This window comes from Laetiporus sulphureus (assembly GCF_001632365.1).
Source record: "Laetiporus sulphureus 93-53 unplaced genomic scaffold LAESUscaffold_5, whole genome shotgun sequence".
In the NCBI taxonomy this organism is placed as follows: domain Eukaryota; kingdom Fungi; phylum Basidiomycota; class Agaricomycetes; order Polyporales; family Laetiporaceae; genus Laetiporus; species Laetiporus sulphureus.
In genome coordinates, this window is record NW_024468514.1 from 1,073,684 (window position 1) to 1,096,006 (window position 22,323).

Below are 22,323 nucleotides of genomic sequence, written 5' to 3' on the forward strand. Positions count from 1 at the left end.
CGACTTCGATGCGGCGACCTGTGTCTTCAAAGGGTTTGGCGTAGAATTCAGTAATCGCATGCTCTGCTGCAGCTACGATACTACACGCGCAAAACGCGAGGCCTGCTCTTCTCCTTTGCCCGGAACTAGCTGCGGTCCTTACTCTAGTCTCATGCCAAGTTGGATAACTCAGCGGTCCTTCCAACGCAACACAATATCGGCAGAACCATGCTGCTCACGACGAGCTGCATCCTTCCACGTGCCGCATATATTGCTCATTCCTTTAGGCGTCGCCGCCGGCCCGACAGCGCTTTCTTGACCTTGGAAAGTTACCGCCCGGCGCCCCCGAACGTACCCGCCGCGCCTGCCCGCGCAATACATATCGCGGCGAGCGGCGACCTTTCCCCATCGAATAGGCGCCGGACCCGCGGTCTCGAATGGCGTGTGCCTGTTCTGCGGCTCAGGCTTCTCCGGATGATCTCTGATCGGTCATCGTTTGGCTTTGGGGTTCGGAAGGCTTCGGTGCCCACAGGAAGCAGCTACTTCGGGCACTCGCACTCGTATACACCTGGGCCCGTGGCAAGCTGGCCCGGAAGGCGAGGAAGGGCTCGGATGAATGTGTTGCCGTTGCGTCCCATACCACACAACCACATTCGTAGCCGCGACTTGGAAGCTCGTTCTGTAATGAATGCTCAGACACATCTGCTCGGAACTCAACTGCAACGTGTCGAAATTGTTTCGCGAGTTTGCCGGAACGTCCAACATGTTCCAGACGACGGCACCGGCGAAGTCAGCGTAGAGCTGCCATTTGTGCGGCATGTCGTCTAGGTTTAGATGTATCTGTGTCAGCTTGCTGCCGACTGAGCTCATCACAGGCGTGATTTCGCCAGCCAGCCATTCATAACTACACTAGTATGCGATGAGAACAGATTTGCGCTTGAAGCCGAAGAGATCACGCGTTTATCAGCTTATACTTGATTTCGTAGGGCTTGATTATCAATTCTCAACAGGTCCTTCCACGCATTGCTGGTTATTTAATCTATAAGCTGTTTCGACTTGATCAAGTTTCTCGACTGGATTTATATATGCGCTCTATTTCAAGCGCCACGTCGCCCAAGTTCTCGTCTGTGGCGGACTGCTACGCCGTTTCGCTCGCCTGTGCCAGGAACGTGTGTCCTATTCTGTCAGGGCCAGAATGGATATTCTAAAGCGGCGAGATAATGCCTCTGCGTCGAAGATTCCTTGAACGAGACTGGTACATGGAGATGAATGGGAGCTTTGCCTTCCATCACTTTGAGTGAGATATCGACATTCCTTGTAAGTGCCTCAATATACCTTTGCACGGGTAATTTGCTCAATTCTCGACTTCATAACTCGCAGATTGTGATGGTAGAGGTGATAGCGTCCGAGCTTAATGAAGATTTTCGTAGCCAACTCTCTCATATACGAGGCTACCCATCCTCTTTTTTTCGATGATCTTTGTTCGCTAAAGATATTGTGAAGCATATCTAAAGGATAATCAAGGCGATTCAAGAAGCCTTGCCGCATAATCAGAGGACCGAAGGTGATGTGTGAACGCATTGGACAAGAAGCAATTGGTTCTCTTGTAATTCGGTCTCCATAGGAAAATTCCAGTATATCCGAGGGCCTCATCTCCCGACTATTCCGAGTAGTGCTCCTGACTATCATGAATGCTGTCTTCTTTCAGGAAACAATGGATGATCTTCTGAGAAGCTGGATGTCTGCGTCGTCTGGCCAACACATCAATGATCTCAAGCGCGCCATTGGGCGCCTTGTGGCCCACAGCGCACTCACAGCTCGGAGGTGAGATGGCTATTCTGAACTTCTGTGCGGACCTAGACCCAATCTGTCCGATAGGCCTTGCGCGACAATCAGGTCAAGCGAACAAGCTTGATCATCCTATCAACGCCTTATTTACATGCGAAGGATCGCGGTTCTGGAGACGACGTTCGGATTAAGTTAGTAGGTCCCAAGGAACGATCATCCCATCGGAACGGGAAATATCACCCGCACTTGCCTTCGGGGTTCGCCCGCCTAGAAGTGGAGATGCGTATGTCCTGTGCGTCGACGTTCTAAGAAGATGTCAATGACGGCGTTGCCACGAAATTTGGAACCATAGATGATAGATAGAAGCACAGAGCCCTGTCCCTCCCGACTCGGGCCCCGATCAACTTAATCGACGTGAAAATGACGCCTTCTTTTCGCCGATAAAGAATTACGAACCCCCTCTTCGAAGGCGACCATCATTTACACGTTGTGATTAGCTTCGCATTCAGTGAGGAATTATGACGCCCGACGTGGTCTTCTGCGAGCGATATCACCGAGAGCACTTACGCTTCGGGCAGGACAAGCGAATATTCCCATTGTGAAGGATTTTCGCCACTGTGAAGAGTTCAATAGACCAAGGTATGTGAGTTTTCCAGTCAGTGTTTCTTAGTATACGTTGAACTTGCCTGAGCATGTCAAATTTTCATAGAACAAATCTTCGAGCTGCACAGAAGAAGTCATCGGTGGAGAGAGTGAGGGGGGAGTGGTTATGACCGAAGGCCCAGTTGGCTGCAATTTCAATGCGTAAGTGCTTCGCAGCAGCGGCCGACGTGCTGATTGTGGAACAAAGTATATCTGACAAGCAAGGGAAGTGGAGTTAATGTCCGTAACGTGTATATGTGTCCTCATCTCTTTGTCAGCGCGCTTCCAGAAGCATCGATGTATCATATTCCAGCCATGCAAAATCCGCTATCGTCTAATGAATCAGTAAGTTAAGTACCAGAGACCGCTTTACTCCTGATTCCTCAATCAAGTATCATGGCATCAGGATAGGTGTGATCAATTTGGTGGTAGTCTCTTTCCGCGAGAATGTGCGGAAGTGTTGCCACTGGCCGGTGTCGGCCTTGACCCCAGTTATCGACCGGTAACCGCACAATAACCGGCGTTGAGCCACTTTGGCCCAAAGAGTCAAGAAATGCTCTTCGCGTTACCAGGTGGACGAGTCTTCTGGTTACATGTGCTATCCTGCCGAAGGTCATACTGTACCATCGCGCCATAACAATGTACTCACAATCTCGATGGAACGGCTTGAATAGTATGAGACCGTTACGGGAACTTTGTACTTTGACCTGTTGAGCCCACACCAACCATATCAGTCAATGCATCAACTGGGGCCCTCAAGCTCAAGAGGTTGCGGTTTGGCGTTGAAAGCTTGAAGTCCTGAAAACTTGACCCGCGCATCACTCTTGCAACTTGGTGGCTGGTGGCGCGTCCCTGGCAGCAATGCGCGGACTTTCTGTCACGTGGGCGCGTCAAGGCGCATCAACCCGGCTCAACCCGCGGTCATACTGCAAGCGCATTGCGTTTAACTCTGCTGTCTTTCTTCATGCTCTCTTGAAAGTTTTGCTCTCAACACAGTCCTCCTTCCCATGGAGCTGGTTCTTTTGCTGCACTTTTTCTGCAGGGATTCAGACAGCTTCTGGCTTAGTTTTACCTCGATAGAACTTGCTTTCGACATGGCTTGATCCTGATGGAGGCGGTTTGTTATCTGACGCGACTGTCTCTCGATTGAAATGCAGCATCTCATTATGAAGGGTCACTCGACTACGCTCCTTGGAAATCGGATCCCTCGCATTACTTAATATGACGATGAGAGGCAAGTCTGTAGAGCTGGCCTTCATAAGTCTAACCTCGTCCAGTTACTCGCAGCTCGTGATGCGCATGCGGTCAGCAAGCTTCAGAGCCACGACCACTGCACGAGGGTTTGCATCGAGACAAGCGTCTTCTGATCTAGCTTGATGTCTTTCCTTATCGATCTCTGCCCACTCTGAGGAGTCAGTACCAAGTGGTGCATAGCTCACGAGCCTCTTTTAACGGTGAACTTGGTCTCTTCAACCTTCATCTTGACCCTCTATTTCTTATTTGATGCAGGCGATGAAGACTTCGAAACTGGCGGAATAATGGGCTATGTATCACTTTCAAGTACCATGATTCGTTCGCCGTCGGAACCACGACGATATCTCTAGGTCCGCTCCAGTGGAACTGCGTCTCGACGCGGGAAAAAGTCTGGAGTACTTTGTATATTGAACCGTTCCCTCTGCTTGCAATTTCAATTGTGCTGACGCCAGCGTCAGTGGTCGCGTCTTCAGCTTCCAGCGCATTTTCGACTTCAACGTCGTATCTGTCCAATGCAGGTTGCTTCTCAACTTACATTTTTCGCTTGGGGACCGCATCGCGGAGAGGACGCGAGCAATTATCTGGTACTGCATATGGCAGATGCCTTAGTATTGGCGACAGGCTCTGGCGACGTGCCGCGGCCATCGTTTCGAGGCGGATCTGAAGTACTTGTGGGTTGGTTGAGCTCCTTGTCGAGGCGCGCGACTATCTAGTCCACGGGAACGAATGTCTTGAAGACGATGCGCTCGGCTGAAAACTCCTCGCCTGCTTGGACATTGTTTCCACGTCTAGCGACTCAGGCAGATCGTTGAATGGTTCGGGTCACCCGGGCGCATTATTGAGGCTGTCAGGGGCCGATCCAGTGTAACCGATGGACCGACGTTTGCCCTCCGAGACACCTCTCCAACGGTCCGCTAGTTCCATTTATCGGAACACCGTCCTTGGTGTTCCGCCGGATATTCGGAGTCTGGACCCTATCGGAATGCTATACATGAAGACGATGGCCGCTCTTCACTGTTTCGGATCTATCGAGCGTTTTTGAGCTGTCTCAATCATCCCGGTTGTCAAACTCCGGGGTTTGCAGCTCTCTACGAAGTACGAAGGTCGGTGTTCTTTGTAATACTCATGAGGCCACATTTGTGACGAGTTCTATTGATGCGACTAACAGGTTGATATCATTTACCACACGCATTGCGTTGAGCATCGCCGGCGTCACAAGGCTGGTGGCGCGGGCGTGGTGGCGCAGCAGGTTTAATGTGTTCTCGGCTAGTCGGCTAGAATCGAGGTCGTCTATGCCGGTTGAGACCTGAAGAGTCCTGAAGGCCTGACGGCCGCGGCCATTCACAGACATTGTCAAGTATCTCAAAACGTGATCCTAACATTGAGCTGTGCGAACATCAGGTTTCGATGCTGAGCGGTGCTGAGCGCTGATGCAGCGCAGTCGTGTTCCCAATTCCCGTGTTCATGCCCAGTGCAGTTATTGGGTCCCTATGCATATGGTGCTCTGTTTACTAACTAAGGTTGCTTCGTTCGCACAGAGGCATCGAGCCACGTTGCAGAACTGACATCTTCTGACCGGTATGACTCTACTGCCGGTACAAAGTTGGCTTGTTCGAGTCTATCTCGGACGCATCGATTGATGGTCGGCAGGCGGAACGGACGTGTCAAATCATCACATGCTTGTGGAGGACAAATTGCAGCTAGGTATTATTAGTGTAATTGGCGTTCGCAGAATGTTCGGCTTACGCTGACCGGAAGACATCTCTGCCATATAAATGCCACTTCGCGCATGCTACCCTCAGTCACACATGACTCAGCGCCATAGAGAGTATTGATCGTACACTTTGTGCTCCACCTTTGAGGTATGTCGCCATGACGGAACCATGCGCAAGAAGTGCTTGTCTGAGGCAACGATATCAGCTGCCAGTGAACCAGGATGGCTTCAGAGACGTTCAGCATGCAGTACGTGTAGCTCCCGTCGTTAGCAGCGTACGATGATACCAAATGTCGTGCCAGAGCAGGTCCACAGGTATGCGTCATTCACTAGAGATTGCGGACGCTATGATCATACGTTTCAGCTCCTCGGATACTTCCTCAACTGGGCTCTACTAGGGATATTGCTCACACAAGTCTGTGAGCACTCTTGATCAGCACAATGTGTTAGCTCCTACTGACGCTTGATAGATCTATACTATTTGTGGTTTCCCGAGGACAGAAAGATTATGAAATGTTTGGGTGAGTCATTACGTTCTCCGACGCGATTGCACCCTCGTTGAGACAGCATGGCGGAGCTAGTTTATGGCTTGGCAATCTTCGAGACTGTCCAGACATCTCTCACCACTGCTGCGGCATTCGATCAGTACATTTATTCCGACGGGGATACCTCACGGGTTGATACATTGCCCTTTGTCTGGTTTTCTGTGCCTGTTATGGCGGCAATCACTGCCGCTGTGGTGCAAATCTTCTATGCGTGGCGAATATTCATGCTGGCCCATTCATCAAACTACGTTCTACCTATGATGGTGGTGATTGTAGGTCATCTTTTCATTTTATAGGATGTCCGAAACTTATTTCTGTCGTACAGCTTGCTTTGTTTCAGTTGGGAGCAGGTACCGCAGGCGGAGTCAAGGTTGGTCTAATTTTAATCCCTTAATATGGTCTTGACAGCCAAGGTGTCCTAAGATGGGTCAAGCTGCTACTGCTGCGGACGTAGGGCCAGCAGACGCATCGTTTGTCGTGAGTACTTTATATCCCATGTCCGTGGACTAGTCTACTCACCCGTACCACGCAGGCTTGGCTTGTCGGCGCCGCTGTTAATGATGTAGTTATTGCAGTTGCAATGACGATCCTCGTGGGTAGCATTCAACGTGTCGCCTTGAATGTGTGCCTGATTTGCGCATCTCAGCTACTAAGAGCTAAAACAGGGATAGCCAGAATGGATGCCATCCTGAGTGGGATCATACGCCTTTCCGTCGAGACAGGAAGTCTCACAGGTCAGCCCTTTGTCAGAAAGCCCTGACCCTGCTGACGTCCATTTAGCCACTTTGGCCATTGTTGTCCTCGTTTTGGTCACCTTGCCTTCGGTAAATGCTGTCCGTTTAACTCCATGAGTATACTGTTAACGTCTACGGCAGCTAAAGCAGACGCTGCTGTATCAAGGGCCGTAAGTATCTCAGCTCTAAAGAGCAACATCACAATTCTCACATAGATATATCAGCGCGCCTGTAATCACCAAAATGTAAGTCGTGGTTAAAATGCATTCGAGCTCGTTCGTTGCTGATATCTGCACAAGCTATGCAAATTCACTTATGGTGAACTTGAACAATCGCGCATTCATACGGAAAAACGTCATGACATCTGATTCTGAATCAATTCGCATCAATCGCCTGGATACCGGACACAGCGCCACCGTTGATTGGGACATGGAAGATTCAATGAAAGCCGAGCACGGGTCAAACGTGCGCCGTCAAGGAGAGGAAACAACCGAAAACACAGAACTGAAGCTTGAGGTGCGTTGTGCGGCGTTCCTCGAAGTCATATAATGGTCCATTAACGGTCAACTCAGGATATCAAAGCCGCAACAGGAGGTAGCATGACATTTCAGACGCGCTCACAAGGGTCTGATGTCTGAAAGTGGGCCGCGACGTTGCCCTTGGCGCTACTGTTGCAGGTTACATGCCGAACTAGAATAATCCCTATTGGCCCGCGGGACATTTGAGGGAGCACCATGATTCGCGGTGCCCTATCAGTGCAACATTGCTGTCAGTGTAGATCAATTGTACTGTAAGTCCCCGTAGTTTGACATGAAAATATGCCAGCATGCATGAAGCGATCGTGACGCGATGGTACGCTGCAGGACAAATGCAAGAGGCATTACCCTCGGGGTTGCGGATTTCAAACCAAGTACTTGTGCCTCAGTTAGCAGTGCCGTAAGCAGTAGTCTAAGCAACTGCATCGACGAAACACTCACCCTCAGACGTGCACCGTAAACTTGCAACGCGGGAACTATCAGGAGGAAGAGCGTCGACACAAGAGCTACCTCCACACCAAACTGAAACAGAGCAACGCCGCTGTTCAGAACCATGATGGTGAAGATAGAGACGGCGATGACTGAGCTAAGCTGGCAGGCAGATGACTAGAAACTTGTCAAGGGTATCAAATGCAAAGGGAGGAGAAAGTACATCTTTCAGGAGAGGAAAACACAGACCATACAGGTCCAGGGGCGGTTTCTATTGAACGAGCGAGAAAATTTCCAAAAAAAAACCACCGTGTTGCGAGCCGTTGCGCATGAATCGCATACGTGACGACTCCGCTCGCGGATAAGGACGCCTACAGCATCATTGAAAGCGCTATTCTCGGCTACATCATGCCGTTTGTCGCAGTTCTGAGGTATGCAACATGCCCTTCGCTTCAAGCGCTGCAATCTGTGCATGACATCTCTCTATGTAAATGTGATTGGAAGGGGAAAACATGCGCTGCTCGCTTTACAGAGCGTTGACGTATCTCGCTTGACCCTTGCTATCAAACCCAATTCTGGGATGATATGCCATTACTGAAGATTTGGAGCCTCCCACGTCCAAATGGCCGGTTTCTGGCACCGCTTGGCGTAGTGCAGATATTATATCTCGGATCCGCTTCAGAACATCGTCTCATTGCCGACGGAATTGGTCCATCAGATGTTTTCAGTGCCAACATGCTGTGCAGCTACGCAGTTATACTCATGGAAACCGAATGGTTATATAGTTACTCATCCAAGTCCAGTCTGAGCAGTGTATTTGCATACATGTGTGAAATCTCGGCGGCAGTGGGAATAAATTCATAATGCGCTTGAGTTATATATTCTTGCTGTAGCATCACGATGATGGGTGTTCTTTTCGAGTCACTTTGATGGCATGCTGTTCTATTTGAAAGCGGTCCAGACGTGATGCTGCAGCTGTCTTCGAAGTGTTGATCAATATGGCAGTGATACAGGGATAGGCTAGCGCGGCATTGGGCGGTGAGAGAGAATCTTGCAACCTCATAAATGTTGTTGGTCGAGTCATGCATCTCAGCGGCTTGACGCACCGTTGGAGGTTGCCCTTTCCGCTATATCTTCTGAGACTGTCCTTCCTTATACTCGGCATCAGTTTGTTAGAATACTCGAGGAGTCTCGGGCGCTTGGCAGATAGTAGTAGGTGGCGGGCGTTTAAGACATCTTTACTAACAGCTTACACCATGCACGAGTCCGTGCTGGCCATTCGTCGGTGCATTGTTTAGTATAGCGCAATTCCTGCTCGATTATGCTGCTCACGAGTCGCATGGGGCCGTATAAGTCCAGTTCCTCTCTGGTGGCAACAACTCTGGTCTGGCTCGTCTACTCGACTGGTGGCTTACTACGTGACAGTCTTCGATCTATTTGCCTTGGCGGCGTAAGTACAGGATGGGTCGTGATGTCGAATTCACGCTTATGTGGGCCTCACCGGGAGCCAGCCTTCCCGAGAGAAGACTACGGCGCAAAGCCCTCGCATTGGCTCTACGTGTCTGTTCCTGGTGCTGGGCGGGATCAGGGCACGAAAAACAAGTTGCTTGATGCTCACAAAGGGATTCACACTGAAGTTCAAGAAGTTCAAGCCTCTAGGCCTCTACGTTCGAAGTGCAACTCTCGACCATTACGGCCCGCATCTTTCTCAGTCTTGGAATCTAGAGGCGCACCGGTTCTAACATCTGGTTGGGATTGCGGCAAGTAACCCGCTGAGAAGTACTGGTCATCTCCAGGTGCTGTTGACTACATTATCCAGCTCATGACAGCATCCATCGTGTCATCTTCGACACTTGATCTCTCTTTTCGCGATGGTTTGAGCGCATTTACAGTTCTAAAAGAGCACTAAGCTGTAGCATCTTGCGCTCTATCTTGAAAAAGTTAGCCTGCTTTGAAAATGCGGTATTCTCGGTCGTTGTTTACACAAAATGCGCTTACTCGTCATTCTGTCTATCGGTGAAGCCTACAGAGCACTAGGCAGATTGATTCTGACAAATCGCATAATGCAGACTGTATCACTGCTCCCGTCAAGCGCCAATCACTCTCCGAACCAAACTTTCTATCTTGTCATCAACCTCCTCTGCCATAGCGCGCAACTTTGCGTCCACTTTGCCGTTCCTCGGGGCAGCGCAGATAGTCGAGGGCTGCACGCAATCTCCGCTCCGCTCCTGTCTGTCTTTTCCACGATTAGCATGCGCGGCGGGGCGTGCAGCGTCGTGTATAGCTCTAGCTGCAGTATCGGCTGCGCCACAGCGGGATTTCCCAACTATATTGGTATGTCTTCGGACCGTCGGTGGTTCCGAAGTATGCATTTCACCACACATGGAACGGAGACCTTCCGAAGAGACTGCAGGGCATACGGTCAACGCGCATGTCTCTTGCATGCATGTCGATGAGGAACAGGAGATATTGGGACACGTATACGAAGTCCTTTCCTTCGTTGACTTCGTGGAAACTACGCTCAAGTTCCTTCTAGTCTTCACTTACTTCAGGGATTCGAACAGCTGGGGACCGGTCTTATCGCTGTTGAGCTCCTTGTAGAGGCGCGCGACTATCTCTTTCTGCCCACGGGAACGGATGTCTCGAAGACGATGCACTTGGTTGAAAACTCCTCGACTGACTTGGACATCGTTTCCGTGTCTGATCTAGCGGTTCAGGGCGAGCATTTATCAGCGCCTCAGATCGCCGAAGGATTGATGTCGCCAGGGCCCATTTTAAGGCTGTCAGTGGCGGGTCTGCTGTAACAGATGTTTGCCCTTGAGACACCTCTCCACCAGTCCATCTCTCAAAACCTCGCCCTTGGTTATTCGCCAGATCTTCCAGATCTAGACGCCACCGGAATGCTATACAAGAAGGTGATGGCCGCTCTTTACTGTTTCGGATCTGTCAAGCGTGGAGTCATCTCAATCATCCCGGTTGTCAGTCTCGGGGCCTGCGGCGCTCTACGAGGTCGATGTCTTTTCACTACTGCCCCATTCGTGATGAGTTCTGTTGATGCAACTAACAGTTGATACCATTTACCACAAGCATTGCCTTGAGCATCTCTGGCGTCACCAGGCTGGTGGCACGCCCGTGGCGGCCGGCGAGTTTGATGTATTCTTGGCTAGAATCGAAGCCGCGTTTATGCCGGCTGAGATCTGAAGAGGCCTGGACGCCTGACGGCCGCGGCCATTCACAAGACATTGTCGAGCATCTCAAGATGTGATTCTAACATTGAAACTTGAGCGGTGCGAACATCAGGTTTCGATGCTGAGCGGTGCTCAGCGTTGATGCAGCGCAGTCGTGTTCACAATGCCCATATCCACGCCCTGTGTAATTATTGGATCCCTATGCATATGGTGCTCTATATACTAACTTCTAAGGCTGCTGCATTCGCACAGAAGCATCGAGCCCTTGCAGAACTGACATCTTCTGGCCGTTATGACGTTACTGCCGGTACAGAATTGGCTTATACGACTCGGACCACATCGGCTGATGGTAGACAGGCAGAACGGACGTGTCAACTCATCACAACTTTGTGGAGCGTAAATTGCAGCTAGGTATTGTTACTGTAATTGGCGTTCGCAGAATGTTTCGACTCACGCTGTCCGGAAGACATCTCTGCCGTATAAATACCACTTCGCGCATGCTAATGTCAGTCGCACATAGGGAGCATCGATCGTATACTTCGTGCTCAACCTTTGAGGTATGTCCCTGTGACGGAACCATGCGCAAGAAGAATTGTCTAAGGCAACGATATCAGTTCAACCAGGATGACTTCGAAGACGTTCAGCGTACAGTACGTGTAGCTCCCGTCGTTGACAGTGTACGATGATACAAAATGTCGTACCAGAGCAGGTCCTCAGGTATGTGTCATTCACTAGAAATTGCGGACACTATGTTTATACGTTTCAGCTCCTCGGCTACTTCCTCAACTGGGCTCTACTAGGGGTATTGCTCACACAAGTCTGTGAGTACTCCGAGTTGGACAACACAATGCATTAGCTCCTACTGATGCTTGATAGATCTATACTATTTGTGGTTTCCTGAGGACAGCAAGATTATGAAATGTTTGGGTGAGTCATTACGTTCTCCGACGCCTTGCACTCTCGTTGAGACAGCATGGCGGAACTAGTCTATGGCTTGGCGATCTTCGAAACTATTCAAACATCTCTCACGACTGCTGCGGCATTCGATCAGTACATTTATTCTGATGGGGACATCTCACGGGTTGATACATTTCCCTTTGTCTGGTTTGCTGTGCCTATTATGGCGGCAATCACTGCCGCCGTAGTGCAAATCTTCTATGCGTGGCGAATATTTATGATGCTGACCCATTCATCGCATTCATTGCGTTCATTGAACTACATTTTACCCGTGATAGTCGTGATTGTAAGTCGTCTTTTCATTTTATCGGATGCTCGAAAACTATTTCTGTCTTACAGCTTGCTTTGTTGCAGTTGGGGGCAGGTACTGCAGGCGGAGTCAAGGTTGGTCTGTTTTCGATCCCCTCAATATGCTCTTGACAGCGGAGGTGTCGCAAGATAGGTCAAGCTGCTACTGCCGCGGACTTAGGCCCAGCAGACGCATCTTTGACCGTGAGTACCTCATACCCCATGTCCGTGGACTAGTCAACCCACCCGTACCTCGCAGACTTGGCTTGTCGGCGCCGCTGTCAATGATGTAGTTATTGCAGTTGCAATGACGATCCTCGTGGGTAGCATTCAACGTGTCACCTTGAATGTTTGCCTGATTGAGCGTCTCAGCTATTAAGAGCTAAGATAGGAATAGCCAGAATGGATGCCATCCTAAGTGGGATCATATGCCTTTCCGTCGAGACAGGCAGTCTCACAGGTCAGCCCTCTATCAGCAATCCCTGATCCTGCTGACGTCCATTTAGCCACTTTAGCCATTGTTGCCGTAATTTTGATCGCTTTGCCTTCGGTGAACGCTGTCCGTTTAGCTCCGTGGGTGTACTGTTAACGTCTACGACAGCTAAAGCAGACGCTGCTGTATCAAGCGCCGTAAGTGTCTCAGCTATAAAGGACAACATCACGATTCTCATCTAGAACAATCAGCGCACCTGTAATCACCAAAATGTAAGTCGTGTTCAGAATGCCTTCGAGCTCGTTCGTTGCTGATACTTGCACAAGCTATGCAAATTCACTTATGGTGAACTTGAATAATCGTGCATTCATACGGAAAAACGTCATGCTGTCTTTCGTGGAACCAATTCGCATCTCTCGCATAGATGCCGAACACAGTGCCACCATTGAGTGGGACACGGAAGATTCAATGAGAGCCGAGCATGGGTCAAATGAGCGCCATCAAGGAGGGAGAACAACCGAAAACACAGAAATGAGGCTTGAGGTGCGTTGTGCGGCGTTCCTCGAAGTCATATAATGGTGCATTCACGATCAATTCAGGATCTCAAAGCCGCAACAGGAGGTAGCATGACATTTCAGATGCACTCACAAGTGTCTAACGTCTAAGACTGGGCAAGACACGCGACGTTGCCCTTGGCTGTCGCAAGCTACATGCTGAACTAGAACAATTCGCATTGGCTCTCGGGACTTTTGAGCGAGCACCATGATCCGTTGTACCCTACCAGCACAACATTGCTGTCAGTGTAGATCTATTGCACTGTAAGTCTCCACAGTATGGTATGAAAGTATGGCATGCATGAATCGATACGAGGCGCACTGCAGGACAAATGTACGAGGCGTTACCCGCGGGATTACGGATTTCAAACCGAGTACTTGTGCCGCCTTCAGTTAGCCGTGCCGTCAGCGGTAGTCTAAGCAACTGCGTCGATGAAATACTCATTTTCAGACGTGCACCATAAACTTGCAACGCAGAAATTACCATGAGGAAGAGCGTCGACACAAGAGCTACCCCTACACCAAACGTTTGCGATACGCCATTCCGCTGGGACTCCCGGACGTGATACTGAAATAGAGCAGCGTGTCATGGGTGCATGTAACCTTTTGCCTCCTGGCGTTCATCACTAGTTGCTGTAGCATCACGATGTTGTGTGTTCTTTTCGAGTCAGTGTGATGGCATGCTGTTCTATATGAAAGCGGCCCAGACGTGATGCTGCAGCTGTCTTCGAAGTGTTGATCAATACGGCAGAGACACACAACTTGTCGGATAGGCTAGCGCGCTAAACACGCGCTATGATCTTTCTCTCGTCTTGCTCTTACCCGCGTCGTCTGCTCAGTGTGATGCAAAGCTTGCTGGTCCTGCCATCTTCGCATATCATATACTGCCGGTCCCTTTAATACTGTGTATTCCACCTATTCAGTGACGGCCATCTCGTTCAACGCCATTTGACATGCAGAGGAAATGGCACGGGCAATATCAGGTACGTTTCACAGCGTTGTACTTAGTTAATCTTTGGCTCGTGAGGTAAATGACATAACACGGATTAATTAATCCCGTGTTGAGTTCCTCCCGTCACAACTTGAGCTGAGGATTATATGCAACTCCAGCATCTTGGACCACCCGCTAGCGCGGAAGTGTCGTCGCCGTGGACTTGAACTACTCGTGCCGAATATATCGCTAATTGCTCTGTGCGTTTCTAGTGTTATCTCACGATCTTCTCTCCTCGAGGCGTTTTCACACATAGTCCATAAATGATATTGGGCGACGAGGAGGGCGTTGCGTATCGATACGCTGAACATCGGATTCCATGACATAAGGTGTGGTAGATTTCATGCTCAAATCCTACAAATGATTTCTTTCTAACTTCGTCACCATCGTCTTCCCTTCACCTCTTTACCATTGAGACTGCCCTCTCAGCGGTGGATTTTTTCTGGCTCTTTTTCCGGCCCTTACGAGGGCTCGCGGTTGGAGCAGCTAGCATCTTTGTTGCCGACGCCCTCTGTTTCGACCAGGTAACCCGAGTGCGCCTTTTCTGAAGGCTGGATTCTTCGCGAGGACCACCGACAGTCTCGACGCTAGCAACGTATCCGCTCTCGCTGCCGTACTCGATGGATGCCAGCTCGCTGGCTCTAGAGTCATTGATGGAAGGCCCAGGTGCGATGAAGATCCGCTTCTCCGTCGCGCTCTCGGGCGGCGCCGGTGTGGCACGACGGGATTGAGAACCGTTAGCAAGGTGTGTGCCCCCACTCATGTCCCGGCTCTCGGTCTCGTCATGTACCAACACGGAAACACTGGCGAGGTCTTCATTCTCGGCTGCCATGCTTCGCGCATCGTTTTCAGGAGCCATGGATGACGCCAGTGTCGTGAGCCAGGAGAGGACTTTGTCAGTTCCAAAGAACGCTTGAGGAGCAGGGATCATGGCGGGTGATATGACGTTGGTCGAGCGAACCGAGTTTGCCTCTGAGGCCTCGGTTGTCCCGTGAACCCGAAACGCGGGGTGACTATCGAAAGCAAAGGAGCCAGCGTACGAGCCCGAAAGCTGGTCGGCGTTCGGAATACCCCAACCATGGACGTCGCATTGCCGGAAGCCTTGCCAAGGTTCGCATGTGCAGACGCCACCACTGAAGTCGGAGGTGTGCCTCGACTGTGCGTTGTCCTGCTCATAGCCCAACCCTCTTGAACTGGCATGTACAACACCAGGCAGCTGTCCCGTCGTGACCGCAGAATCGACGTTTGAGCCAGCCTGGGGTCCTACATGTGGCTGAGCATGGACTGTGCTCGCGTTGCTCGCAACATATCCGCGGATGGTACTGACATCGTCTTCGTCCCAGTCATTCTGCGAGCCCGCTTTGCCGTTTCCTGACCATTTCCATTCCGCTGCAGACCTTGAATACACATACTTCGTCGTGCTGGATCCGCCATTATGTTCGAGAGCCAGTCCACCGCCAGAGTTACCTCCGACATTCACTTCGTTCCTCATGCCGCTGCTGACGTGCACAGAGCCGGTGTCACTGGGCCCGTTGCCATAGACATGACCAGCTTTGCTGCCACCGAAATATGCAGAGTGGCTGATGCCATGTACGTCGTCGTCGTTTCGGTGAGTTGTCTTCGAGGAGTCCGACTGCGCTGATTCAGTCGGGCTCGCCGCTGACAGGTGTCGATGAGGCATTGTCAAACCGCCCACGCGAGGATGCTGGTGCAGACCGTCATCACGCGTACGAGACCGCAGGTGGTATATCATCTAGAGCGGATGTCTCTGGCCGAGGAAATAGGACGATCAGGAATGTGCGTACGGTGGTGCTGAATAGCGGTCAGGCCACCTGAGGGAGTCAGATATCGCGGAGAATGATTGTGGTGGGATCAAGGTGAGTGCAGAGAGTGTGCCCAGAGAATTTATCGCCACCGCGGCCACAGCGGCCACTTCTCGCAGCCTCGCTGCAGCTTCTGCAGGCGCCTCCAGCCACAAATCACAGGCGGGATCTTTTTTATTACGTCGTCGACACGAGGACTGATTGATGGGCCACTCGTGTGGCATCGAAGCCCAGATTGGATTTTCGTTGTCCCCTTGGGTTCTGCGAGTGCCTGATCGCTCTGTAGGATGCACGAGGGTGTTGAGCTGAGGACGATGACTGCATGCCGTTGCCAATCTCCGTATCGTTTTGTGCCTCATTTACAAGAATGGCTCGGAGAATCGATGATGTCCACTGTAGAAGGCCGACTTTCAGCACCTTCCTAGCATGCTTTCGCTCGTCGAGTTCCTTCTCGTCCGCCTTTAAAGAGAGCCGCATTTTCCTTGTATCACTATATCTGCTTCTGAGCTCGTATTCCGATCGCACCAGTCGCCACGGCCAAGGTCGATCATTTCACACGTGGAGGTAGGTATTTCAAGAGCGAGCGACGACGCAGGATTGCGGTGACCTAGCCTGGATGAAAGAGGTGCTCTGCAGGAAGCCTATGTGGTGGAGGTGGTGAGAGTGCGAGTAGTGCTGCAGGGGTCTGAAGACGAACTACTATGCGGAGCAGAATGCGCATTGATTAGAATCAGGGGTTCTGATGGTGCTAACCCAATGCTAACCTGTTATGTCTTTGTATCCGTTATGGCACGTGAGCGCGTTAAGGCCTGCCACAGCCAAGCGCCCCTTTCGTTCTCAGCTCTTCGCACAACCTTCACTACCCTCTACGAACTTCTTGAAAATCAATAAATATGGCGACGACCGCTCCGTCCTACGGTGCTACGACGACGACGGGCACCACCACCGCTGCGCCTGCTAAGCCGGTGTCCCCGATGTCTGATGTCATGTTGTACTTCTTGGCTTTGTGAGTAGCGTCTTTGCACTCTTGAACGTGAGTAGTTGACGCATTGTCTCAGATTCATCCCGCCACTCGCTGTGTTCTTCAGTACGTAGTTTTCAGGCGTTCGACTGGCGTGGTTGTGCTGACAGGGATCCTATTGGAATGATCAGAGCGGGGCTTGACAGCTGGTACGTTGCGCAGCCATCATCACCAGTGGGTTGCGCTTGCTGACCATCATACTGGTCAGATTTCTGGATCAACGTCTGTCTATGGATCCTCGGCTGGATCCCAGGTGTGCTTCACGCGTGGTGCGCTGTCATGCTGTTTGGAGAGATCGCACACGTTTTACTGATTGTGTCCAATTCGCAGGTATATCATCGCCAAGTCGGAGGGTGCTATGTGATATGCCTGCTAGTCCATGGACGTGCCATGCACACCAGTGATTACCCTCGTATACCTTCCGCTCAGCAGCCGTTTGTACCGATGTAGTGTATCCTTAATTTCAAAAAGTATGTCTGTTGTTCCTCGCAATGACGGATGTGTGAGAACACTGGAGACATCATCGATGCCCAGTCAAAATCGCATCTGCGCGGAGTGTGGGAGAACATGACGTTGTGGAGCACTTCGACGTGCCCCGCTTTAAATCCCCCGCCTGGAGTGAGAAATTTGGACAATTTATTAGACACAGGCGGAGGCAGAAATTTCGGGCCTAGGTGGCCTCATCCTAGTAGGGGAGGGACCACTGGGTGAGACTTCCGATAGATCACGCGAAATGAAGTGTCGAAGAATTAATTTGAATTCTTTCAGCACATTCACGCTCAATCTACGTAGAGATTATTCAAAATAAAACTCGCAATGTTTAGGTGCTAATGATTGAAAATGATGCGCCAGGTGGTTCAAAATAAGGTCTTCATCAGTTTGTTGTTGCATGATTGAAGTATAGCACCTTTAGCCAGGCCCGCACGATTGGCGAACAGTAAGAACGCGCTCCTTGCGATAGACGGAATATTTAATCCCACTCTGTTGCTCCAGAATGAAGGCAGAGAATCTGTTGCTGACTCATTTCTCCGCTCGCTTTCCCAAAATAATGCTCGGGGACGATGGCAAAACTGACGAATTGCCTCATCCGACGCTTGCACTGGCGGTCGACCATGTCACGTTCCTGATTGGAGACATGTGGAAGCTGGGCGTATACTCTCGTGCCGTTGAGGACACCACCTTTGAGACCAACGCCGAGGAGGGCGATGACGAGGATGATGAATTGTCGTCAGGCTCGTGGTAGCATATTACTACAGGCTCAGATTGGTCTCGACGCGCATGACGCAGATCTGGCGGTACTAATCGATGTGCTCCCTCTAGTTTAGGACGTGCTCAGGATAATCACGCTTAGACTATAAGCGGGAGCGGTGTAGTTGAGCGTCGAACCTGTGGATATCGTGCTGGTCCCCGGGGTGATGTAATCCGGCGCGTCCGGAGTGTTGCTATCATCCGGTTTGCCAGTCAGAAGTTTCAAAGTTCCGGTGCTCGCCACATCAAATGGCATCTCGAACGTCACGTCTGTCTCGGACGAGGCAACGTTGACAAGCTGCATCTCGTGTCAATTTAACGATAGAGGAGCGCAGAAAGTGAGAAATGCAGACCTTGATGTACACGTCTCCAGTCGAAGAGCTCCTGGTGATTGACCAATAGAGAGTCCCGTTCTGTGTCGGCAGCGTGCTAGGCAGATATTCGTCGCCGACGTTCAGGCTAAATAGCTGCGTCAAAGGATTATGGATAAATGAATCGCTTTGGTGTTTCGTAAAAATTGGTCATACTTGCTGAACGTAGTAGGCTGTCGACCTCACGACAGTGGAAGCACTGCAAAGAGTTAATATACATGGCTGCAGACATGAGACGAGAAAATAGCTCACTCAAAGCTAATGAGATCGGGGGCCCCCTGTCTCATAAGTATGAATGGTGAACAGTCGCGAGACATGAGATACACACCCATTCGGAAGCATTCACCAGCTGCAGCGCAGAAAGTTGTGGTTAGCACGATTACTATTGTGACCTGAGTGACTTCTCTGACCTGCAACAGAGGTGCATAGGACGCAGCAAAGACGATGTCAGCGTTTCGCTCGAATCCCGTCATGTATGCCGCTTCGGCAGTGGAGCCTACCCCGCGCAAGTAAGAGAGATGTTACACTTCCCACGACGATAAAGCTCACTTAGAACGGTGGGATACAGAAAGCGGATTGAGGCATACTCGCCCTGCGCCCCAATCAGAGTACGAGATGAATCGGATTCCGTAGCGACATACCTGGAAGTACCTCGTTCCGTTACGCTGCGCACTCTTCCATCAGCCTACGATAGACGCAAATTCCGAGGACGCACACCTCAAAATTATCATAATAGAAAGCGTTTTCGATGAACCAATCTGAGATGAAAGTCGTGAGCACAGCCTCGTAAAGCCGCAGGCACCATCTTACCAGGTGTCTGATACACATGAACGTCGTATTGCTTTGGCGTGGGTGAGATGATGGGATTGAACGGGTACGTGGTAGCAATATAGTCTAAGGAATACTCAGCGCTGAAAGCGTAGGATGGCGTGAGAAGTGCGCACTGATGTCCGGATATGCTGCGCTCAGGTACCCTATGAAGGCAGGCCACCTATAGGTATAGCTGTTATGGAAAGGCTGGGTCAACGCTCAGCGGTCAACATCAAGGATTGTAGACTTACGAATCTGATGCAAAGAAGTCCTTCCATAAAGCGTCATTACCAAGAATACATGTCGTATAGTGACAAGAAGAACCTCGTTTCCGATTTCGACATAGGTGACGTTGAACGGCTCAGGGTGCCCATACTCTGCTCTCAGTGCAGCTGCACACTATCATCAGTAAAGCATTTCATTTTGACCACACGTACGAGCTGCGTACCAATTGAACTGGTATTCGCATCCCCGACTGCGAATTCGATCTATTGCGATGCAGGTCCGGTCATGAGAGACAGCACATTAAATACAGGCTGGTTACAGACCTGCTCGATGGCCTGCTGAATGTACGGCGAGAGGTCGTCTTCAGGGACACTTTCTCCACCGAGAGAATAGCCTGAACAGAACGTGAGCATAAGTGACTACAGTGGTTGATACACAGCGTACCAGCCCAGACAGCCATGAACGGCTCCGTGCCGACATCCTCGAGGAACGTGAGATACTCCAAGAGACCGAGACCACTATGTGTTCTATTCAGCCTACCACCAGTCTGAAGGGCAACGAAAGCGTAGCGCATACTCGGTATTCACATAGCCCCAGTCACCGACACGGCCTGGCCTGTCAAGCAGAGGTCCGACAGTGGCATTCCATTGCCACCTGGTGGCCCATGTTTGACCCTACGGATGTCGCTCGTATACATAGCGCTTAGGTTGTTCGTTGGTCAACGCTCACCTCCTACATAGAGATAATTTAGCAATCAGCTGCGCCTCGAGAAAGGATGAAGCAAGACGCACGAGATTATTGCCACCGGGGAATCGGAAGAAGGCAGGCTTCATGTCAGCTAGCGTCTGCGCGTCCATTCGTGATGATCACGGAACGACCCATGAATTCATCACGATCCTACCTCAGCGATGTCAATCCTCATGCCATTTGGTCGGTTCTTGTACGTTGGAGGGAACAGCGAGAACATCGCAAAGTGGATCGTCTCTCCGGCGGCCTCCGAACCGTTGACTGTCACGAAGAAGCTGTTATTGTTGTTCAACGCGCTATACGACGGCGTCAGCTCGAGCGCGATCTGCTTCCAGATCGTCTGGCTCCCGATGATCGTTGTTGAGTTTGACGCCAACACGTCGCCCGCGGAGGACTCCAGGCCTAATGTGAGCTTCCCGGAAAAGGTGGATGAACTAGGGAAGCGATAGTAGAGCGATGCATTGTACGTCCATGACGCATTCACGTTGATGCCTGCACACGTCGTTGAGAGAACCGAATTGCGCGTACGTAAAGGCAGGTAGCGAACCCCAGTAGCCCTCATTACTGAAGCCGACTGATCCGCTCGCATTAGAGGGAACGACGAATTTCAAAGAATTGGGCAATGCTGAAGAGACGGGGTCCGAGTCCGCGATGACAGTGATGTTGGCACCGTTGATGGCCTCCCAGGGTTCAAGTGCATCGGAGGTGCCTATGTCATTTATCGTAAGTTGCACATCCACGCTACTCGAAGAGAAGATCTACCCGGAGTCACTTGCTGGAACGCTCGATTTTGAAGCACTAGGGCTGTGTGGGACTTCAAGTATCGTGATGGATGAATACACCTTACATTCCGCATAGAGACCTCCGTCGCCGCTCTAGAAAATGTAAGAGGAGGGTGAAATGCAGCCAGCGGGAATGCATACATGCTGAAAGAAGATGAGTTAGCACGGAGTCCATCGGGGGTTCATCACAAATTGTGCTCACGTTGATATCCTTTGTGGTGCGCCATCGCTAGAATTGAGTATACTAAACTTCACCATTACATATCGCACAGCCATACCTCGAACATCTGCCCATCTAGGATGACAATTGTCAGTACCGTCTCACTCCATGGATTTTCGCATGTCAGCTACGCACAGAGGGTCGTGGGAATGGAATGGCTAGCAGTCGAACTGACTGACACAGTGGTGGCCGCTAGACATCGCGAGGCGGAGACTGCTGCGAGGACCGCGCTTGCCGCAAAAGACAGAGGCCTGTGCATGGTGATACTGTTACGCGCCCATCAGAGTTGCATCCCAGTTTATATATGCGCCCGCGAGCCGTCGTCTAAGCTAAGATCTGGAAGAGCAGAAAGCGCGTCTATGAGGTCGATGACATTCAGAGAGGTGGTCATGTGCACGGAACGCCCTAATGCTGTCCATTGGTGACCCTGATAACACAGCAGGAACTGCATGCTTGCCTTGCATCGCATGGAATCTCGTGATGGAGCAGATTTGAATGCTTAAACTCACCGTCACAAGTCCAGGCCGAGGTAACAAATATAGAGGCGGTGCTCTATCACAACTACGGCGGCACGATGGGAGCAAAGCGGTGATGTGATTTCGCGACATCCGCGCTTTCTGAAGGAACAGCGACATCCCATGATGAGCAGGAGCATATGCCAAGGAATGCAATCGGAAAATTGAGTCCGTACCTTTCCGTTGCTCAATCAAACAGGCAATGAGAAGAACGGTTGCAATGCATAAATGATGGGTCATTGAAAGAATAGGCAAAGAAGCGGCGGTCGCGCCTGGAGCAAGGTGTTGGAGAATGGAGATGTATCACCAGCTGTGTTCTTGGACATCTGACCAAAGCATCAATTCTCGACAGCCACCACATCAGATAGATGCCTGGACCAAGGCATCTGTACTTTACGATCCTGGTTAGGTTCCGACTCGGACGTGATCTGTTCACACCTTTATATACGCTCCTACTTAGGTAGTCCTACACCCAACTTGTACCTAGACACACCCCCGACCGCCTTCGGCGGTATATAAATTGTATCAA

At 50.8% G+C, this 22,323-nt stretch overlaps 9 protein-coding genes across 9 annotated transcripts; 7 read left to right on the top strand and 2 right to left on the bottom strand.

Annotated features, from left to right (window-relative positions):
* Positions 1 to 207: 207 nt before the first annotated feature.
* LAESUDRAFT_756010 (uncharacterized protein) lies at positions 208 to 807 on the top strand (the record flags this gene model as incomplete). Its single annotated transcript, XM_040912114.1, has 1 exon — positions 208 to 807. One exon carries the CDS (start codon positions 208 to 210, stop codon positions 805 to 807), a length of 600 nt encoding a protein of 199 aa, XP_040768265.1.
* A 392-nt stretch (positions 808 to 1,199) lies between these two features.
* Positions 1,200 to 2,575, top strand: LAESUDRAFT_711680 (uncharacterized protein; the record flags this gene model as incomplete). Its single annotated transcript, XM_040906856.1, has 5 exons — positions 1,200 to 1,276; positions 1,615 to 1,803; positions 1,927 to 1,958; positions 2,265 to 2,410; positions 2,477 to 2,575. The coding sequence occupies 5 exons, from the start codon at positions 1,200 to 1,202 to the stop codon at positions 2,573 to 2,575; spliced, it is 543 nt and encodes a 180-aa protein (XP_040768266.1).
* A 3,082-nt stretch (positions 2,576 to 5,657) lies between these two features.
* LAESUDRAFT_644668 (uncharacterized protein) lies at positions 5,658 to 6,682 on the top strand (the record flags this gene model as incomplete). Its single annotated transcript, XM_040903872.1, has 6 exons — positions 5,658 to 5,796; positions 5,848 to 5,898; positions 5,959 to 6,194; positions 6,248 to 6,296; positions 6,405 to 6,514; positions 6,569 to 6,682. The coding sequence occupies 6 exons, from the start codon at positions 5,658 to 5,660 to the stop codon at positions 6,680 to 6,682; spliced, it is 699 nt and encodes a 232-aa protein (XP_040768267.1).
* Positions 6,683 to 8,887: 2,205 nt separating this feature from the next.
* LAESUDRAFT_721911 (uncharacterized protein) lies at positions 8,888 to 9,527 on the top strand. Its single transcript, XM_040908099.1, has one exon. The coding sequence runs from the start codon at positions 8,943 to 8,945 to the stop codon at positions 9,387 to 9,389; it is 447 nt and encodes a 148-aa protein (XP_040768268.1). The 5' UTR covers positions 8,888 to 8,942; the 3' UTR covers positions 9,390 to 9,527.
* Positions 9,528 to 11,421: 1,894 nt separating this feature from the next.
* On the top strand, positions 11,422 to 13,463 carry LAESUDRAFT_810135 (uncharacterized protein). The gene is made up of 14 exons (XM_040914190.1): positions 11,422 to 11,459; positions 11,514 to 11,526; positions 11,576 to 11,630; positions 11,686 to 11,736; positions 11,796 to 12,052; positions 12,106 to 12,150; positions 12,205 to 12,258; positions 12,314 to 12,373; positions 12,427 to 12,514; positions 12,561 to 12,604; positions 12,656 to 12,684; positions 12,739 to 12,759; positions 12,814 to 13,030; positions 13,087 to 13,463. Exons 1-14 carry the CDS (start codon positions 11,434 to 11,436, stop codon positions 13,150 to 13,152), a joined length of 1,026 nt encoding a protein of 341 aa, XP_040768269.1. The 5' UTR covers positions 11,422 to 11,433; the 3' UTR covers positions 13,153 to 13,463.
* A 966-nt stretch (positions 13,464 to 14,429) lies between these two features.
* LAESUDRAFT_756013 (uncharacterized protein) lies at positions 14,430 to 15,713 on the bottom strand (the record flags this gene model as incomplete). Its single annotated transcript, XM_040912115.1, has 1 exon — positions 14,430 to 15,713. One exon carries the CDS (start codon positions 15,711 to 15,713, stop codon positions 14,430 to 14,432), a length of 1,284 nt encoding a protein of 427 aa, XP_040768270.1.
* A 181-nt stretch (positions 15,714 to 15,894) lies between these two features.
* LAESUDRAFT_429017 (uncharacterized protein) lies at positions 15,895 to 16,524 on the top strand. Its single transcript, XM_040902425.1, has 2 exons — positions 15,895 to 15,909; positions 16,085 to 16,524. The coding sequence occupies exon 2, from the start codon at positions 16,178 to 16,180 to the stop codon at positions 16,421 to 16,423; it is 246 nt and encodes an 81-aa protein (XP_040768271.1). The 5' UTR covers positions 15,895 to 15,909; positions 16,085 to 16,177; the 3' UTR covers positions 16,424 to 16,524.
* Positions 16,525 to 16,748: 224 nt separating this feature from the next.
* On the top strand, positions 16,749 to 17,240 carry LAESUDRAFT_644866 (UPF0057-domain-containing protein; the record flags this gene model as incomplete). Its single annotated transcript, XM_040903881.1, has 5 exons — positions 16,749 to 16,861; positions 16,914 to 16,942; positions 17,008 to 17,025; positions 17,085 to 17,145; positions 17,207 to 17,240. 5 exons carry the CDS (start codon positions 16,749 to 16,751, stop codon positions 17,238 to 17,240), a joined length of 255 nt encoding a protein of 84 aa, XP_040768272.1.
* A 957-nt stretch (positions 17,241 to 18,197) lies between these two features.
* On the bottom strand, positions 18,198 to 21,538 carry LAESUDRAFT_644644 (glycoside hydrolase family 51 protein; the record flags this gene model as incomplete). The annotated part of the gene is made up of 20 exons (XM_040903868.1): positions 18,198 to 18,422; positions 18,478 to 18,591; positions 18,652 to 18,717; positions 18,879 to 18,991; positions 19,045 to 19,087; positions 19,137 to 19,160; positions 19,213 to 19,253; positions 19,306 to 19,389; positions 19,440 to 19,498; positions 19,557 to 19,576; positions 19,630 to 19,697; positions 19,754 to 19,793; positions 19,854 to 19,924; positions 19,975 to 20,048; positions 20,107 to 20,204; positions 20,322 to 20,375; positions 20,432 to 20,769; positions 20,825 to 20,986; positions 21,040 to 21,075; positions 21,415 to 21,538. The coding sequence occupies 20 exons, from the start codon at positions 21,536 to 21,538 to the stop codon at positions 18,198 to 18,200; spliced, it is 1,854 nt and encodes a 617-aa protein (XP_040768273.1).
* Between the last annotated feature and the right edge of the window lie 785 nt (positions 21,539 to 22,323).

Excerpts from the sequence above, each read along its gene's own strand:
- LAESUDRAFT_721911 (XM_040908099.1), top strand. The coding sequence starts at position 8,943 with ATGCTGCTCACGAGTCGCATGGGGCCGTATAAGTCCAGTTCCTCTCTG.
- LAESUDRAFT_810135 (XM_040914190.1), top strand. The coding sequence starts at position 11,434 with ATGACTTCGAAGACGTTCAGCGTACA. Across the intron at positions 11,737-11,795 it reads CAAGATTATGAAATGTTTGG|TCTATGGCTTGGCGATCTTC; the intron begins GTGAGTCATTAC and ends TGGCGGAACTAG. Across the intron at positions 12,374-12,426 it reads CAGTTGCAATGACGATCCTC|CTATTAAGAGCTAAGATAGG; the intron begins GTGGGTAGCATT and ends TGAGCGTCTCAG.
- LAESUDRAFT_429017 (XM_040902425.1), top strand. The coding sequence starts at position 16,178 with ATGCCGTTGCCAATCTCCGTATCGTTTTGTGCCTCATTTACAAGAATG.